The sequence below is a fragment of the Thalassophryne amazonica genome, chromosome 4 (assembly GCF_902500255.1).
Source record: "Thalassophryne amazonica chromosome 4, fThaAma1.1, whole genome shotgun sequence".
NCBI classification, from domain to species: domain Eukaryota; kingdom Metazoa; phylum Chordata; class Actinopteri; order Batrachoidiformes; family Batrachoididae; genus Thalassophryne; species Thalassophryne amazonica.
The window spans coordinates 80,996,229-81,016,726 of NC_047106.1; the positions used below are offsets into that span (position 1 = coordinate 80,996,229).

The window sequence follows — 20,498 nt, forward strand, 5'->3', positions numbered from 1 at the left end:
TTATTGACATGTGTTCCGACATGCTTGTGCATTGGCCCACCCCCTCTTCAGGAAAGTCATGCAGAGTGGGCATGCTGACACACACTGGATTGATAATGTATTGGATTGAATTTAATGTGCTTACTCGGTGCAAGTGTATTTTCTAGGAAAATAAACTTATTGGATTGGGACTCTGCTTCAGCAGATACTCAGTATTAAAAGACTGATCAGGGAAAACAAACAAAAACTTGACTACAACATCTCTAGTTGTTTGTACAAGTACAATGCTGTCGCATAAGCAGGAAAACACACACAGACGTTTTCTTAATTCTAAGTATTGTGTGTAATAGCAGAATGTGCCTGCTACTGTATTTTAAGAAAAAGCTGTGTTTGGTGTCTGTTTTGAGAGCAGAGGGCAGAGAAAAGGCTCTGAGTCAAATACCTCATTGGATCAAACTCCACATCTGACACCTAACGGAGTGAGAGGGAGGAGGAAAACATGCAGTCATGCCAGAATACATGGACACACACAAATGTGTCCACATTCAATATTTAAGACTGCAATTCACAAACAATAAATGCATTTCAAAAAGAAAAAGGAACAACAGCTGGATTACGGTTTTATTAATGCTATTATAGATTTGCTGTTCTGGTACAGGGGTGGATTATTAGGTTTCACGTGTTCTCACCTTGTAACCAGCATGGGTCCTGCCTTTTGTTAGCGGTGTTGTGGAGCAGAGTTCAATGGCCTCAGGCTCATGGAAGATCACTGTGGGCAGCGGCTCCTTCCTCGATGTCAGCACATTAAGCTTGGTTTTCAACATGGTTTGAAAGTGCTGATGAACAGAGAAAAGCAGTGTTTTTACCAAAGTAACTGGACACACCAAACAGTTACGCAATATCATAGGCAAGCAAACAATTTTATAGGTTTTATTAAATTTTTAACAACTGTAAACTGTAATACATAAACTGTTACATTAGGTCCACTGGTCGAGAGATAAGCAATGCTTCAACCAGTAATGAAAGTGGGCCATGAAAAAAAACAAACAAAAAAAAAACACTGAAGGTTTTTGGCAAGGGCTGCAGGGCTGAGGTTCCATAGCCCCTTGGCGGGGGGTCTGGGGGTTCTCCCCCAGAAAAATTTGAAATCTCAGATGCATTCTGGTGCATTTTCAGGTTTATTTGCCCACCAAAAAAGGTTGCTCCATGTATCCACTACCCTCACTGTAAACTAAAATTTCTTCAAATCCAGATGTGGATTTTTAGACTAAGCAGTTCCCTTTAAAGCCGTGGTCACAACCCGCCGTACTTGCATGTGCATGCAGTCTACTTGCAAAAACGTGGGCTAAATTTGGAGATCCGTACTTCGTAAGTACTGCCTCAGTACGAATTTAGGAGCACGCAGACATGCCATAGAGGTTTTAGTGCATGCAGAACTTTCGCTGCGGTCAGGCTGCGGATTCACCAGCAGTACAGATGACGCACGTTGTGAGTACTGCCTCAGTACGGATTCAAAGCAGCACATTTTCATTCAATTACTATTGAATTAACCAAATCCGTACGTAGGCAGTATGGATTACGGCACTCACCACATACTATGGAGGCCGACAGACTTGCATGCACAACGCAGCTTCTCACTTGAACTTGGACTTTATTTCCAAACGTCAGCAACACACACTCCACAGCTTCAGTCTGTTAACTAGCTGTAACTTTTCGAGGCAAGTAAACACTCGTACAACTGACCGCTGCAGGCTGGACATGCTCATGCATCGCCGACACCGAAAAACACCTGCCGCTCCGGTCCCGCTCATAAAAACGAAAGCAACCCCACACACACACACTGCTTTATTGTCAACTCTCTTTATCGTTACACTCCTAGAGACGTGCGTTGAACGTACTCCCTCCCTCCTCTTGTTACTGCCTCCGTATGTTTTCACAAAAACGTAGTGGCCGTGGCATCCACAGAAAACGTACGGCAAAAAAAAAAATGCACGGTGGGTTGTGACCGGGGCTTAAGTCACTGCTTAGTCTAACACCTTTTGTTGTCTTCTAATAATGGAGATCAGTCGGTTGTCGGGATGCACACTGATTGTGCTTCATTATGCACAAACTCTGCTATATAATGAGGCATGTTCACATGCTGGCAATTAAAAAAAAAAACAACAACAACAATCTCCTATTCCAGAGATTTACTTATTCTTCTATCCACTGTACTTGTGCAGATTGATGAATAATTATGCTGTGTTCTGCTGGCACAGCGGTCTATGGGTACCAGACTTGGCTGGGGAAGTAACTGGCATTGGACAGGTGTTGCTTCCAAGGGCGTCATACACTCTCATCTACTTCACACTAGGAAATCCAGAGATAAGTATCAGTACCAACAGATGTCAAGGCCTATTTAGGACTTACGTCCCCCAAATTAAAACTAAAAAAACAAAACAAACAAAAAAGAAAAAACAAGCACATCTTGCCTGCTTCATTTCAAATCCTTTGTGGTGTTGTACAGAAACAAAACTACAAAACCTGTGTTATGATCAAAATACGTGCATCCCTGACTGATCTTTGAGATTTGCCCTCACCCATCAACTGTGGTGACTGTGAGTGAAATAGTGAAAGAGACTCATTCAAGTGAATACTGAATGTGAAGAACAGATTAAGGGAGCTTTGCTGCCGTCAAAACAAGAGAAGAGGTCCGCCTCTGCGCCTGCTCTCATACTACAGTCTACAGTCAGTGTTTCCTCAGGCTGAGCAGAACCACATGGTCTATCTGGCTCTTTGTACCACACACAATGGAATTTCTGGACTTCCTCTAAACTGTGAAGTCAAAACTGAACAACTAATAAAATAGGACTTTCGCAACTATAGCAGGAAAACTGGGCTATGTGTCTGCAACTATCCTTTCTTTTTAATTTTGTTTACCACTGGTTACACATGATCACCTGAAACCTGAGAGGAAATTATTTTGGCGTGGAGAAGTAGAACATCAATCAGACCGCATTTATTTCTCCCTCGGAGTAACAATGTCCAATATTATTACCAAACCATTGAACAGGGTGGTGACATCTTTCACTCCCCCATTTATTCTGAATTATATACAGCAAACTAGGGATTCACAATATTATCTGTTTGTAAATATTAGAGTTGCTGATATTTTCAAATTCAGTTTGGCTGATGCCAATACAGAAGTATGTATAAACTTGTTTTTTCATCATTATTTCACTGAAGAGAACACAATGACTCTCCTGTACAGCAATTCACCATTAGCCTTATTGTGATGGCCTAATTGTTGTGGACACAAACATAAAACAAGCCAAATAACATTCTTACTACTTACTCTCAATGAACCATTTTACAAATCCAGATATTCTCTCATGAAAAAACAAGGAAATGATTTCAACTTAGGTCAGATGTTAAGTTATATGCCAGTGCCACATTTTATTTTTCAGGAAAACAGTAAAACTAAAAACCATATGCCATTCTCTGTGAGCCACAAAGGGCAATGTAACAACCCAATGACAGAAAGGGAGTTCTCTATTTTCGAAATTAATTTTTTAAATAAAGTACTATTCATGTACAAATGTAAATCATCTTGAAGTTGAACAGGTCAGGGTTCTCACCAGGATTTTGTAGCAGAGTAATGGAATGGAAAAATCACTTTAAAAAGCGGGGGTTCAGGGGCCGCTTAGGCGGCTGCCTGGTGGGGGGCATTCTTTGTATAAAAAAAGGGCATTCTTTGTCTGTATAAATATACCAAATAATAAGTAAGTAAGTTTGGTAAGGATAGACCTTACTTGTGTTAGTTTGGTTGGTAAGGTTAGACCTTACTTGTGTGAAGCGCCTTGAGGCAATTTTGTTGTGATTTGGTGTAATATAAATGAAAATAAATTGAAATTGAAAGAAAGTAAGCAAGTAAAGTTTATTTGTATAGCACCTTTCAAGATAAAATCACAAAGTACTTTACAAGAATTTAGGAACAGATATAAAATTACAGAAACTAAAAGCAGCAATAACATAAAACTAGTTAAAAGCAAGCCTGTACACATAGGTCTTGAGCTTCTCCTTAAAAGTTCCAACAGAGTCCACGGAACGTAGGTGTAGTGGCAGTGCATTCCACAGTTTGGGTGCCATGACTTCAAAATGCACAGTCTCCTTTGGTCTTCAGCCTTGACCTTGGTACAGCTGGTAACAGCTGGTTCTGGTCCTCAGAGACTTGCTTGTCACATAAGGGTGCAAGAGTTCAGTGATATTAAGTAGCATTTGACTGTGCAGAGCTCTAAAAGTCATCAACATTTTAAATTGCAGTCTGAACTGAATTGGGACCCAATGCAAAAATGACAGAATGGGTGTTACATGAGACCACTTAGATGATCTTGTAAGGAGCCCTGCAGCCGCATTATGGACCATTTGTAGGTGGCAGGGCTGCAGGTATCGATTATTTTAGCAATTGAGTATTCTATCAATTATTCTGGCGATTAATTGAGTAATTGGTTAAAAAGTACTTTTGCATTTTTAACAACATCAACAGTCCAGGGCTCTCCCTAAGCAATGGCACAATGTCGCTGCATCATCACGGTGATTGTGATGTGTTTCTGTTTTCCTGAGTAATCATTTATTTTTTCACATCTTTCCAACTTTTGGATCTTTCCCGGTGTCAGGAGCTCATTCAAAGTCAGGCCAAAGTCTTGACATTTTGCTGAAATGGCGATGGGATGTGGCTTTCTGTTTTCTGTTTTCCCCAACTTGTAAAATTTAACCTTTTTTTTTCTTTTTTTCTTTTTTTTTTTTAAGGTTGGTGGACTGGGACCCTGCGTGATTTTTGTTTTTTATCCCTTTCTCTGTGATTCAGCAGACGCATTTCAGCTGGAGGTTGAACATGCAAGCCTCGCAGTCAGTTTTCTTAAATTATTATTATTATTATTTTTTTATTTGAGTTACCGTGTTTGTGAAGCGTTGTGTGTTGCCCAAAAAAGCGAAAATTAAAAAGCGAAACACTCAGTTTGAGTCTGAGCAAAACACAGAAGGAAGAGTGGACTTCTTCCAGAGACTCAGTGTATCCGGGGATGGACATGTGTGAGGGCAGTGCTGAGCCGCTCACACTGGGCAGAGAGAGGCAGCCACCGGCCCCCGCGCGAATAGCCACTCCCCACGTAGAGCGGAGAACAGGCAGCGGATGAAACAGTGTTTTTTTTTTTTTTAAAAAAGTTTGGTTTTTTTTGTTGTTTTTTTAAAAAAAAAAAAAAAACAGACAAACACACTGCTTCGCTTTACATGCACAGTAAGCTATTTCAGATGGTCAGCATGGACCGTTTTTCTCCTAAAAGGCTTTATTTCACTCTGTGTGTCCCGTTGGAAAGCTGTAGCTATTGTGCTAATTTGATTAGCGCTTACATGGCTCATGCATGTTCTAGTCTTCTTCTGTTTGTTTTTCTGGGGACATTACAGTGCCACACACAGGCCTGGCATATGTACTACAACATTAAACGAAGCTGCGAGGCACAGAATTTGCCTCAAACATTTTTTGTAATTATTCGACTATTACTTGACAAATCATTTCAGCCCTAGTATGCGGTCCAGCGAAGACTTACTGAGGCTATGGAACAATGAATTACAGTAATCAAGACATGAAGAAATAAAGGCATGGATGATCCGTTCCAGCTCAGCTTGAGAGACAATGTTTCTAAGGCGGGCAATGTTCTGTAAATGAAAGAAGCATGATTGCACAAGATGGGTAACGTGTGTGTCAAATTTGAGAGCTTGGTCAAATGTAACACCCAAATTCCTGACTGCTGAGTGAACAAAAGACGATAGAGAACCAAGGTTCTTAATCACTGAGGGAACAAACTCCTCAGGGGCACAGACAAGGATTTCAGTTTTTGCTGTATTAAGTGACAAATAGTTATCAGCCATCCAGTTTCTTTTTATGACATTAATACAGTTTTGAAGAACAGATACCCTAGAAACATTTTGTGGAGAAAAGGAAATGTACAGCTGTATGTCATCTGCATAACAATGATATGATACATCATTAAGTGAACTCAAAATATGTCCAAGTGAGAGCAAGTACAATGTAAATAGAACAGGTCCCAGAACAGAACCTTGGGGCCCACCACAGGACAGAATGGCAAAAGAGGACGTATATTTAGTTGCAGCAACTGAAAAACCTCTGTTAGAGAGATAGGATAAAAACCAATCTAGGGCTGACACAGAAATGCCCACCCATGTCCTTACTCTCTAAATTGGAACACCACGATCAAGAGTGTCAAAAGCTGCAGACAGATCCAAAAGTACAAGTACTGAAAATTCATCTGCATCTCTGAGCATTAAAATATCATTTGAAACTCTAAGAAGAGCTGTTTCAGTAGAATGCAAGTGACGGAACCCAGATTGAAATTTGTCAAGAATATTGTGTTCATCTAAAATGTCATTAAGCTGTTTGGCCACCACTTTTTCTAAAATTTTAGAGATAAAAGGCAGCTAGCTCTGGAATTAACTTAGACCATGATAATTTACCTTTTATATACCATGATTCCAAAATACTGGACAATTAGGTACTTAAGCTCACAATAACACCCAAATCATAAGCTCACAAGATTCACTGAAACTAAAACAGTAATGTACATTTCTATCATAGATTTGATTAAAGAATGCTCAAGTAGTAACATCAATTCTTTTATTCATCTTGGCCCAGTTGTCGCAAGCTGACTCGAAGCTGAATGCTTCTACCTCATCTCCTTCAAGAGTAATCATAAGGAGGTTGTCCATCGTTTCTTCTTTCAGTCTGATTGGGGGGAGGAGTCTTGACTAGGGATGGGTATCAATAAGATTTTATGGACATCAATGCCATTATCGATTCCACTTATCAATCCCATTCCTTAACAATTCCTCTTGTGAATTTTCTGTGTACTAAAAGTAGGCTTTACAGGTTTTCTATGTGAACAACATTTTATTGAGTCAAACTAAATAAACATGAAATTAGTCACTGGATCCTTGAGGTCTGGACATAAATAGAAATAAACAAAATCTGTAGTTTTTTCCTTTCAGACATTAATGGCATTAATGTCACTCCATACATCTGAGCCGAGCTCATCTGGCTGTGCTGCAAGTCGGCACCAATGTAATTCATAAAGAATACAGGATGTCTCATGGGACTTTGGGACTTCATTTTTAATTTTTACGTCTCATTTTCAGCACTGAGGCGCCAGCGTATCATCAGAAAAACACTCAACATGACCACGATGCCATAAATGATATTCCCTCACAGTGCAAGCAATATGACTCATATGGGACTCCCCAAGTAGCCGCTCATTTGATAGAAAGTTACTGTATTTTAGCAGAATCCGAGGAACTTCCGCAGAGGCTGTGTTCAGGTCTCATTTAGAGACTTGATTGCTGACAGTGTTTTCTCATTACTAGGGTTTTAAGTGTTTTAATTTTTCAAATAATAATTTCTGGATTGCACTTACCTTCTTTATTAAATCATCACACAACATTGGTAAACACACAAGAAAATTTATTCTCAAATGCCCTTCATCCAACGTGTCCAGTAGAATGATGACCTAAAATGGACCCAATTCTATACCCTTGTGAAAGAAAGGCCTCCATATAAAAAAAAAACAAACCTGCATTTGTTGAACCACAGCAAACTCGCCACAGCAAAAAACAATTTTGCGAAAAAAAAATATATGAAAAGACAGAGCAGGGGAATGCCAGGAAAGCAGAAGATAAAGATGGGGAAATAATGGGGAAGATGGAGTTGTGAAAGCCACATGTGTGGAAACGTTCGCTGACCTCTTTGTCAGCACTTTACAGCTTCCTGACAGCAGCTCACATTCCTGCGGTCGGTCCCAGTACGGACGGGCTGTGGCAGGTCCTCTGACGCCTACACCCCCCCACCAGGAGCAAAAAGCCCGAGCAGAGGGCTGCTTGTGGAGTAATGCTGCAATTCTATTCATAATATTTTTATTACAGTCATTTTTTTTTTTTATTTACTTATTTCTCTAGACTCAAAAGTCTCCTCATCAAGTTCCTGATTCTATTCCTGACTTTAACTTGGAGCCCGTTAAGTTTCCCGTGTCTGCCGTCAAGGCACTGCGGCTTTTAAGGCAAGCAATAAGACAAGTGTCTCGTCTACGCTCCAGATCTAAATGTTGAACAATGGCTGCTGTCACGCAAAAAGGCCTCAAATCTCCAAATAAAGCTCCTCTTTCAGGAATATGAAAACCAGCCTTGTTTGGAATATAACACCTTGGTGATTACAGAGTTATTTTCAGAGGTCTGGTGGTTCTGAAAGTGGCTGCACACATAGTCAAAGGTCCAAATGTTTCATTTTGGTGAACGTCTCCAAGTAGTCATATTCACCTCAATATCTAATGAAATCTGAGAGCAAATGTGTTACACAAAGTGCAACATCTGAACTTTGAATTTATTCATCACATTTACTTGGATCAGATTAAATTTGCTGCCAGACTTGATAAATAAAAAAAAAAAAACTCTCAGGCTCAAAAATACCATTTTTAAATAAACTACATACAGCTGCATTTATTTTCAGTATTAGCACTCATCTCCCAGCAAGAATGTTGTGGGTTCAAAACCCACCATATACGAGGTCTGTCCATAAAGTATAGGTCCTTTTTATTTTTTTCAAAAACTATATGGATTTCATTCATATGTTTTTACGTCAGACATGCTTGAACCCTCGTGCGCATGCGTGAGTTTTTCCACGCCGGTCGGTGACGTCATTCGCCTGTGAGCACTCCTTGTGGGAGGAGTCGTCCAGCCCCTCGTCGGAATTCCTTTGTCTGAGAAGTTGCTGAGAGACTGGTGCTTTGTTTGATCAAAATTTTTTCTAAACCTGTGAGACACATCGAAGTGGACACGGTTCGAAAAATTAAGCTGGTTTTCAGTGAAAATTTTAACGGCTGATGAGAGATTTTGAGGTGATACTGTCGCTTTAAAGACTTCCCACGGTGTGAGACGTCGCGCAGCGCTCTCAGGTGCCGTCGTCAGCCTGTTTCAAGCTGAAAACCTCCACATTTCAGGCTCTATTGATCCAGGACGTCGTGAGAGAACAGAGAAGTTTCAGAAGAAGTCGGTTTCAGCATTTTATCCGGATATTCCACTGTTAAAGGAGATTTTTTTAATGAAAGACGTGCAGACGGGTCCGTGCGGACGGGTCCGCGCGTCGGGACGCAGCCGGCGCGGTGCGGCAGCACAGGAAAAACACCTCCGTGTTGTTAACCATTTGTAAAATCCAGGCGGCTTTTGATGGCTTTCAGTGGAGTGAGTATATGAGAAATTGTTTAACAGCTGGACATGTTCCAACTTGTCCTTAAGGCTTCCAACGGAGGTGTTTTTCCTGTGGCGGAGCGTCACGGCGGCTGCGAGCCGACGCTGCAATCCATCCGCATGTCTTTCATTAAAAAAATCTCCTTTAACAGTGGAATATCCGGATAAAATGCTGAAACCGACTTCTTCTGAAACTTCTCTGTTCTCTCACGACGTCCTGGATCAATAGAGCCTGAAATGTGGAGGTTTTCAGCTTGAAACAGGCTGACGACGGCACCTGAGAGCGCTGAGCGACGTCTCGCTCCGTGGGAAGTCCTTAAAGCGACAGTATCACCTCAAAATCTCTCATCAGCCGTTAAAATTTTCACTGAAAACCAGCTTAATTTTTCGAACCGTGTCCACTTCGATGTGTCTCACAGGTTTAGAAAAAATTTTGATCAAACAAAGCGCCAGTCTCTCAGCAACTTCTCAGACAAAGGAATTCCGACGAGGAGCTAGACGACTCCTCCCACAAGGAGTGCTCACAGGCGAATGACGTCACCGACAGGCGTGGAAAAACTCACGCATGCGCACGAGGGTTCAAGCATGTCTGACGTTAAAACATATGAATGAAATCCATATAGTTTTTGAAAAAAATTAAAAGGACCTATACTTTATGGACAGACCTCGTAGATATAGAACAGCCTAAGAAGATGCATCTTGTGTAAAATTTGTGCCAAATTAACATCTAGATCCATAGTGGATCTACTCTGGTAAGCCAGAGCACATAGCAGAAGCTAAAAGAAATCAGTATTACTGTATTTAATCACTCATTCACTCACTCACTCATCTTCAACTGCTTTTCTGGGTTCATAATACATAATTTATTGAACTAGTACAAAATCCCAGAATGCACTGCTTTGTCAACATCTGATTTTTGGTTTGTTTGTTTTTTTTTTCAGTCAGCTGAATTCCTGGTCCCATCGTTTGCGATGCTTGATGTCCGCATTTTATTTATTTACAATTTTTGCGTTTGCATTTTTTACAAGCTGCACAAGTTTGTCCGATTTTGTAAGAGTGTGACCATGACGGCTTGGAGAGGAAGCAACGCTGGGTTAGCGATCTCAACGGGACAGCTGTGGTGTGTGCACGAGATTTTGAAGCAGGTAGCACAGCTAGCTGTTCGCGACATCTATGATTACTGGCTTATTGACTATGGCTGGTCAAATGAAAGACTCAAAAGACAAAGGTGATGATGGCAACCAGACGCTTAATCATGTGGAACGTGTGAAGCGTTGAAATATCAAAGCTTACGAACCCCTGAGAAGCAAGACGCAGCGTTAGACAGTAAGACTATATATGTCCTCTCTGACTGCTGTGTGCCACTTCAGAAGACGTAAAAACAAGCAAGATGCTGGTGTGTTACAAGGTATGTATTTATTCTCTGTTATTTAGTTTGTCCATGCAGGTTTACACTTATTCGATTTATTTTTAACCATTATATATATATATATATATATACATACATACATACATACATACACACACACACACACACATGCATATCATATACGAGGTCTATTAGAAAAGTATCCGACCTTAATTATTTTTTTCAAAAACCATATGGATTTGAATCACATGTGATTGCTTCAGACAAGCTTGAACCCTCATGCACATGCGTGAGTTTTTCCACGCCTGTCGGTTGCATCATTCGCCTGTGAGCAGGCTTTGAGTGAGGAGTGGTCCAGCCCCCTCGTCGTTGTTTCATTGCCAGGAAATGGCGGAATGATTTGGGCTTTTTTTCCATCAGAATTTTTTCAGAAACTGTTAGAGACTGGCAGCTGGAAACCATTAGAAAAATTTATCTGGCTTTCGGTGAAAATGTTATGGGCTTGGTAGAGAATAAGGAGTGCTATGGTCGCTTTAAGGACAGCCCCCAGCAGCTGTGGGGCGCGCCGCGCTCCGAAGCCGCCATCGACGGAATAAACGGATGGCTGTCTGGATCCGTGACCATCGTGTGCCATTTCTCTGGTTATCACAAGAGCTGGACATCAACCATTTTCCGGCATATTTCACTTTTAACAAGAGATTTTGTCATGGAAAGCCGAGCGGAGGCTTCGCGCGTCACGATGGATTCGCTACTGGAGCGAGACAAAACCACCTCCGTTTTGGTCTCACAGGATGGCTTTGAGATGGCGTTCAGACAGCTGTCGGTGGTTTTTCCATCGAGTGATTATCTGAGAAATTGTGGATGTGCTTGGACATGCCAGAACATGTCCCGTGAGGCTTCATCACGGCGTTGCTGTGCGCCATGCGGCACCACCGCGACGCGCGAAGCCTCCGCTCCTCTTTCCATGACAAAAACTCCTGTAACAGTGGAATGTGCCGTTCATTTCCAAACTGGATGCTGTGTTTTATCTGGGACGTCGTCTGACTAGCACAGGAATTGTGAAAAGACGTGGACATCAGCACTTTTTTCGGCACATTGAGACAGACGTGCGGAGGAATTCCGCGCGTCGCTGCGGTGCCGCATGGCGCACAGCAATGCCAAGATGAAGCCTCACGGGACATGTTCTGGCATGTCCAGGCACATCCACAATTTCTCGGATAATCACTCGATGGAAAAACCACCGACAGCTGTCTGAACGCCATCTCAAAGCCGTCCTGTGAGACCAAAACGGAGGTGGTTTTGTCTCGCTCCAGTAGCGAATCCATCGTGATGAGCGAAGCCTCCGCTCGGCTTTCCATGACAAAATCTCTTGTTAAAAGTGAAATCTGCCGGAAAATGGTTGATGTCCAGCTCTTGTGATAACCAGAGAAATGGCACACGATGGTCACGGATCCAGACAGCAATCCGTTTAGAAATGAAACGGTCGTTCAGCCTGTCGATGGCGGCTTCGGAGTGTGGCACGCCCCACAGCCGCTGGGGGCCGTCCTTAAAGTGACAGTAACACTCCTTATTCTCTACCAAGCCCGTAACATTTTCACCGAAAGCCAGATAAATTTTTCTAATGGTTTCCAGCTGCCAGTCTCTAACAGTTTCTGAAAAAATTCTGATGGAAAAAAAGCCCAAATCATTCTGCCATTTCCTGACAATGAAAATCCGACGAGGGGGCTGGACCACTCCTCACTCAAAGCTTGCTCACAGGCGAATGACACAACCGACAGGCGTGGAAAAACTCACGCATGCGCACGAGGGTTCAAGCTTGTCTGACGCAATCACACGTGATTCAAATCCATATGGTTTTTGAAAAAAATAATAAGGTCGGATACTTTTCTAATAGACCTCGTATACACATTTTAAACATTGGCTGCGCCAGTTAGAGTGCAACCAGAAGAACATCTGACTAAATCTCTTCAAAATAATGCAAATAATAATAATAATGCGCCACTACAATGGTCCAGATGTGACTATATTACGTGGCAGAAAGAATTGTGAAAACACTAAATGATAACAGGATATCGTAAACAACACCTTTCCTAATTAGACCAACACTTCATAAATGTTAACTTTTGTTACTAGTATCATAATATCATTAGGTAATAATTTTTGACAGCACCAGCTGGTTTGTACGCTTTTAAAAAGACAGAATATATCACATTCCACTCCACTGATGCACAGATTTATCCTTGGTGGACATAACAAATGGCTTACGAGAGCTTCATGATAAAGAAATGCAATTTCTTGTCTCTTGTGGTTGTAAAATGTCCACTCTGATTGAAAATGGATGGCAGCTGGTTACTTTTCCTCTGTCTCTTTTAATCTGACCAAGGAGTGATGGGGAACCAGCAATGCTTGACAGCATTGTAAACAATGCTGACGATGGTCCCTCACGTTAGTTTTAATTGTACAACTATGACGTTGAATGTATAAAGATTTTGATAATCACATAATATCGTTGGCAATTACATTTTGTAGCATAAAAACAACTGACACTACAATGGCACCACATAATCTTATCAAACACTACTGAGAAGAAGCAAAAAGCAAATAGACCCACTGGTTCCAGTACTTAAACCACAAATTCGGAAGCTTGAAGCCTGGATGTAATGTCAGTTTGGTATTCATTTACAACTGGGTGGACTGAGACAATGCAGATGAAGTGTCTTCTCCAAGGACAGAGACAATACATTGCAAATTGCATAACTGGGAAACATTACTAAAACCACATAATCTTTATTGGTCTTACTTCAGACCTCCTCCACCTATCAGCTGCTTCCATCATAGGTTGTCATCAAGGGGCAACTACCAGTGCTAAAAAAAAAAAAAAATGAAGCCAACACAGAAGTGCCAAAACTTGCAATTTCTTGAATGTTTGAGGCTGGCTCTAAAAACGAGTCACTCCTTGCAGAAGCCCATGTTAAACAGCCCAAATTTACAACAGAAATGAGCATCTCGACATCATCATAGAGGGTTTATCCAATATATAAATGACTATGGTCAACACAGCAGATAATCAGTCCCCTTCTCACCCTATATTACATATCTCAAGTTGGACCCAAACATGACAGAAGGACTAATATTTAAGAATAGATGAGTGAAAACAAAATAGCCAGGTCAGTCAGATTCACATCTCTGCTTCGGTGCCTAAATATTAATGATAAAGTAATGCTAATTGTTCAGAGAATCTCTATTTATAAACTGGGCCAACCATTTTAAATCCATTACAAGACAACTGTGTCCATGACTCAGGATTGGGAGAGTGTCACTTTATCTCCTGCAGTGATGAGCTTAACAGGTCACAGATGGTAACTTAAACATTTCCTTCTCTTGGGGGAGCATTTTTACAAGAAAGACACTTTAGAGCAAAAACAGGCCTTGTTTTGCCCACTGAGACACACAAATTAAAGAATGCAGGAATAGGATCAGGACAGCATGCAAACCATCTGAACATAAGAGAAAATACGGCAGTGCTAAATGATACAAGGTCATGAAATTCTAAACAAGTGGACATCTGGAAAGCACAAATTGATGCTAGGTCAAAGTACAGTTGTGGCCTTAAAACCACAGTAGTATGTTGACAACACTCGGCTGGCTGAAACATATGCAGTGCAGCAGCCTGAAAATGACAGTGTGTGTCAAGCTGTGTTCCAAATGCTGTAGGTCTGCCGGGTGGTGGCAAAGATAGTAGAGTAGACAGTAGGCTGCCAGCTCATCTGTTCTAGAACTCAAGAGTATCATTTTCTCCAGAATCCCAATTAACATTAGACGTGAAGTATTTTTTATGTACATTTCACTGAGACTATGAAACTGAGTATGTATCAGTTTAGTGCGAGAACAACAATATGCTGCGGTATCGGGATCGGCTTCCAATACAGACGTAATTCACGTATCAGGAAATACCGATCCAACCAGCCACATTTTCTGATACCAGAGAAGAGCCACTGTGAAACCTCTCAACTGCTGCTTGCTCTCTGCTTTGTTTGCTGCTGAGGGGAGGGGGAGGTTTTTGAAGCTGAGCTGTCTGAGAGAGCTCTCTTCCGCAATATTCTAAGCTGAAAGAATCGGCAAATTTCCACCCGAAAATGTGTGCTAAAAAGTTAGCCACTTCAGCCTCCCAAGGCTGTGAAACACTATGAAATGCCAGCTCAGAGCACAGCTGAGGAGGACAGTCAAACAGAGATTCTGTCCACTGTAAGGGTAAAAATGTCCATTACAGTCCTTCATACCCCATCACACATATCCAGAATCACGCAGAATGGCGTCAGAATGACAAATCGGCACACATCCAAAAAGTGTCGGGTTTCAGTTCGAAAACGTTCTGACAGCCATCTGCGAGAGTCCACACAGTTGGTCAAAATCGGCCTGTGTGTGATACACACGTTCAAAACCCTCCAGACACCATTGAGTTGGTGACCTATCCAATGGCGGTCCATGTGCAATCTGAGGACCATCTGACCACAAATTACATATTCATATGGCGGAAAAACTAGATCCAAAATTATTAGAGCACATACGAAGGAACCTCGAGATAGATCTGGTATGGCAAAGCCTGTCGGTATAACCTGCACGTGCCATGTATAATAATGTCTACCCCCCGGAGCGCAAAGCAACTGTTGAAATCTATGTGGCATGCTTCATCATGATAATAATTATGCATTATCATGTACAGTGAATGTGAACAACGGCTAACAAACTGAAAGCACTGTGCGCTACTGTGTGCATGCTGCCGCAAATCTGAACAGGCTGTTATAACCACAATAGACCTTACAGTACAGATATTTGTCCATTCCTTCCCATGGGTGATGTAAATAATGTGAATATTGTCTCCATCATAACTGTATATAACAAGGGCAGCTGCACCTCTCTGTGCAACAATGGTCCAAGAGTGTTGCACAGTCAATCAATCAATCAACTTTTTTCTTGTATAGCGCCAAATCACAACAAACAGTTGCCCCAAGGCGCTCCACATTGCAAGGCAAGGCCATACAATAATTATGAAACACAGTCTACGTCTAAAGCAACATAACCAAGGGATGGTCCAGGGTCACCCGATCCAGCCCTAACTATAAGCCTTAGCGAAAGGGAAAGTTTTAAGCCTAATCTTAAAAGTAGAGAGGGTATCTGTCTCCCTGATCTGAATTGGGAGCTGGTTCCACAGGAGAGGAGCCTGAAAGCTGAAGGCTCTGCCTCCCATTCTACTCTTACAAACCCTAGGAACTACAAGTAAGCCCGCAGTCTGAGAGCGAAGCGCTCTAATGGGGTAATATGGTACTACGAGGTCCCTAAGATAAGATGGGACCTGATTATTCAAAACCTTATAAGTAAGAAGAAGAATTTTAAATTCTATTCTAGCATTAACAGGAAGCCAATGAAGGGAGGCCAACACGGGTGAGATATGCTCTCTCCTGCTAGTCCCCGTCAGTACTCTAGCTGCAGCATTCTGAACCAACTGAAGGCTTTTTAGGGAACTTTTAGGACAACCTGATAATAATGAATTACAATAGTCCAGCCTAGAGGAAATAAATGCATGAATTAGTTTTTCAGCATCACTCTGAGACAAGACCTTTCTGATTTTAGAGATATTGCGTAAATGCAAAAAGGCAGTCCTACATATTTGTTTAATATGCGCTTTGAATGACATATCCTGATCAAAAATAACTCCAAGATTTCTCACAGTATTACTAGAGATCAGGGAAATGCCATCCAGAGTAACGATCTGGTTAGACACCATGCTTCTAAGATTTGTGGGGCCAAGTACAATAACTTCAGTTATTGTACTTGGCTCCATGTCCACAGTGTGGACATGGAGCCGGGACTGCAGCCTGTGGTTAAAATCTTCTCACCCAAAATAAAAAAATAAATCCCATGTGATAATCCAACCATGGCAGTGTCCAGAGTTGTGTTGTGCTGCTGAAGCGAGCAATAAAGAATAAATATAGTTCCCTGGAAAGGCGCTCTGTCTGATGCATGGGACAGCATGGCCCAATGGCAGCAAACCTTCAGCAAAGTTGTCCAGTGGCACGTGCGTGTGCTTAGTGGTTAATGCAGCGTTATGTATACATACACACACACACACACACGACTGAGTGAGAATTGCAGCCCCACGCATGTGCGGGGACCTCACTTGTGTCGCACGCACGTGCGTGTGAGGAACATAGCACTGCTTCCCACTCTGGTCCCGTGTTTGCCATCCAGACATTTGGACATCGGGCAGTCTTCAGCGCCTTTTATGGCCATCTAACAGCAGCCTGTGTCATCTACCTGTTGTCTACATGCGCTTTGGATGCATCATGCAGGTGTGGACAATGTAATCCAGATGCGTTACTGCTGACAACGCCTCTTTTCTTCATGACTGCGTCGGATTATGGCAACATTTGGTGTCGGCATGGTTCCTGCATATTCTTGCTATGTTTGACAGGGGTTCAGTATTAGTTAAGAGTTTGTCGCGTGAGCATCGCTGGTGATACATTTTGAAATTTACGGTTTATTTTCCAGTTGAACGGCTTTGTGTTTCTAAAAAGTTCCATGTTTGTTCAGCAGGAAAACAGTGAGAGAGAGAGAGTGAACGAGAGGGAGAGAGAGAGAGAGAGAGAGAGAGAGAGAGAGAGAGAGAGGAAGAGACAGAGGGAGAGAGGACTTAATTTTTAATTTTTACTCGTAACACTTGCTTTGACAATGGAAAAAATGTCTCCCACGTTACTAAAACTCCATTGAAATTGAAAACTGAGAAGGAGAAACAGAGAGAGAGAGGACAGAGACAGACAGAGAAGGAGAGAGACAGACACATTGGACTTAACTTTTAATTTTTACTCTCGCAGCAGTGGTAACTAAAGGAAATTGAAAACTGAGAAAAAGAGACAGGCAGGCAGACAGAGAGTCATTCTTTCACCAAAACATCAAATCTAGGCTTTCATCTTAGATATACCTTCTGGCAAACTGTAACTGAACTTTCAAGGTCTTCTTGTTAAGAAAATCCTTATATAAAATCAACAATAATGATAATAATATCAAAGCAAACAGAGCTCTGGTATCGGAATAGTATTGTCATCGGCAGATATCCAATTTCAGGTATCGGGATCGGAAGTGAAAAAATGTAGATCGGTGCATCCATAACTGCACAGTCATCAATAATGTGTTCAAATTTACAGGATGATAAAATTTTGACCTGTGCACAACACCTTGATGCTCCATAGTCAGCCCACATGGTGAACCCCTTAGGGCCCTGTCCCACTGGCGTTTAGGAGGATTTGCGCATGAAATGAGGAGACAAAAGCTGAGCGTCCGTAACAAAGGTGGGCAGAAATGACAAATGTCCCCGGGGTGGATCAGCGAATCCATGAGGAAGAAAAGCGGATATAACGGAACAGAAGCGAAGGCGACCGCGAAGGCGCCCCATGAGGGGCACAGCAGCCGTGATGCACTCGCTTCATCCGTGCCCACTCTGTCTGCATGCACGACATACCATTTGCGACAGTGATGTGGCCGTGCTGGGCACGCGTCATATCTGTTTTGCACGCTGTCCCGGTCCGCCGCCAACCTGCGCCAACCCGTCAGTTGCGGATATCAGCGGATGACAGGGGATATGCGGCGCGTTGGTTGTGTATGTCCTGCGTATGTCTTCAGTATGTGTTCAGGCAGTGATGCGGATCTCATCAGCAGCAGAATTTTTGAGCCGCTCAAAAATCCTGGCTGTGGACATGCATGCCTCTGCGGATGATCACGGACGTGTTCGGATGCCGGCCGACTCATACAGGAATGTTACACGGTTATTGCGGTTGTTTGGCGGATGTGGGCCACTTTTGTGCGCATTCCATCCGCAAATCCTCCTAAACACCAGTGGGACAGACAGGGCCCTTAGGGATGAAAGTTACAGAACATATTTAAAATAAGACACTGTTTTCTTACTGTGCTATAAAGCAGAACAGGCAGATCAGTGGGACAAGGATATGGAAGACCAATATGCAGACCTGGGTTCGATTTTCATTCAAGGTACCTGTCCGTGGCCTTTCACATTGCACTTCATCTGCGTTATCTCAGTCCACCGGAAAGTAACCAAATGGTTAGTTTCCAAAAACAACCATTTTTTACTGTACATACATACACAGACACATTTTATATATATACATACGTGGTGTATTAGATAAGAAACCGACACTTTTATTTTTTTTTTTTAACTATATGGATTTGAATGACGTGCGATTACACCAATCATGCTTGAACCCTCGTGCGCATGCGTGAGTTTTTTCACGCGTGTCGGTGACGTCATTTCCCTGTGGGCAGGCCTTGAGTGAGATGTGGTCCCGCCCTCTCGGCTGAATTCCTTTGTTTCACACGCTGCTCGAGACGGCGCGCGTTGCTTTATCAACATTTTTTCTGGAACTGTGAGGAATATCCGAGTGGACACTATTCGAGAAATTAAGCTGGTTTTCGGAGAAAAGTTTAACGGCTGATGAGAGATTATGGGGTGTTTCTGTCGCTGTAAGGACTTCCCATGGAGTGGGACGTCGTGCAGCGCTTCCAGGTGCCGTCATCGGCCTGTTTCGAGCTGAAAACATCCTAATTTAAGGCTTAATTCACCCAGGACGTCGTGAGAGAACAGAGAAGATTCAGAAGAGGCCGGCATGAGGACTTTATGTGGACATTCCACTGTTTGACATACGACTCTGCCCGCACGTTCTTTCATTACAAAATGTCCGTTAACAATGGAATGTCCGAATAAACTCCTCATGCCGACTTCTTCTGAAAGTTCTCTGTTCTCTGACGACTTACTGGGTCAACAGAGCCTGAAATGTGGAAGTTTTCAACTTGAAACGGCGAGACGCTGCAAAGCAGCAGTCTCTGAGCCATTCCTAAACAATGAAAAATTGACGAGAGGGTGGGCGACTCCTCACTCAAAGACTGCCCACAGGTGAATGACGTAACCGACAGGCGTGAAAAAACTCTCGCATGCCCACGAGGGTTCAAGCATGTCTGATGTAATCACACGTGATTCAAATCCATATGGTTTTTGAAAAAAATAATAAGGTTGGATACTTTTCTAATAGACACACACACACATAAAGTTGTATGTACAAGTTTGGGCTCCTCTGATGATTACCATGATTTTCCTTTATAAATCATGGGTTGTCTGGATGAGCAATTTCAGTTAAATATATCATATAACAGACCAACTGATATTTCAGAAGTGAAATGAAGCTTATAGGATTTACAGAAAGTGTGCAATAATTCTTTAAACAAAATTAGGCAGGTGCATAAATTTGGGAAGCCCAACAGAAAAAAATACACAAATATTTGGTAGATCCTCCTTTTGCAGAAGTAACAGCCTCCAAACGCTTGCTATAGCTTCCAATGAGTCTGGATTCTGGCTGAAGGTATTTTGGACCATTCTTCTTTACAAAACATCTCAGATTTGTTGGTTTCCGAGCATGGACAGCCGGCTTAAAATCACACCAAAGATTTGCAATAATACTCAGGTCAGGGGAGTGAGATGGCCATTCCAGTACATTGTACTTGTTCCTCTGCATGAATGTCTTAGTAGATTTTGAGCAATGTTTAGGGTCGTTGTCTTATTGAAAGATCCAGCCCCGACGCAACTTCAACTTTGTCAATGATTCATGAACATTGTTCTCAAGAATCCATGTGACCCTCAACTTTAACAAGATTCTCAGTACCTGCACTGGCCACACAGCCCCACAGCATGATGGAACCACCTCCAAATTTTACTGTAGGTAGCAAGCATTTTTCTTGGAATGCTGTGTTCTTTTTCAGACATTTATACCACCCCTTGTTATGTCCAAATAACTTAATTTTA

At 42.2% G+C, this 20,498-nt stretch overlaps 1 protein-coding gene across 1 annotated transcript in view; it reads right to left on the reverse strand.

The window, feature by feature from the left end:
• The window catches only part of pid1 (phosphotyrosine interaction domain containing 1), a 98,085-nt gene that overhangs the window by 35,721 nt on the left and 41,866 nt on the right, over window positions 1–20,498 (reverse strand). The window contains exon 2 of the mRNA XM_034168149.1: window positions 669–815. Within this exon, the coding sequence (XP_034024040.1) occupies window positions 669–815 (147 nt within the window). The remainder of the gene's footprint in view (window positions 1–668; window positions 816–20,498) is intronic.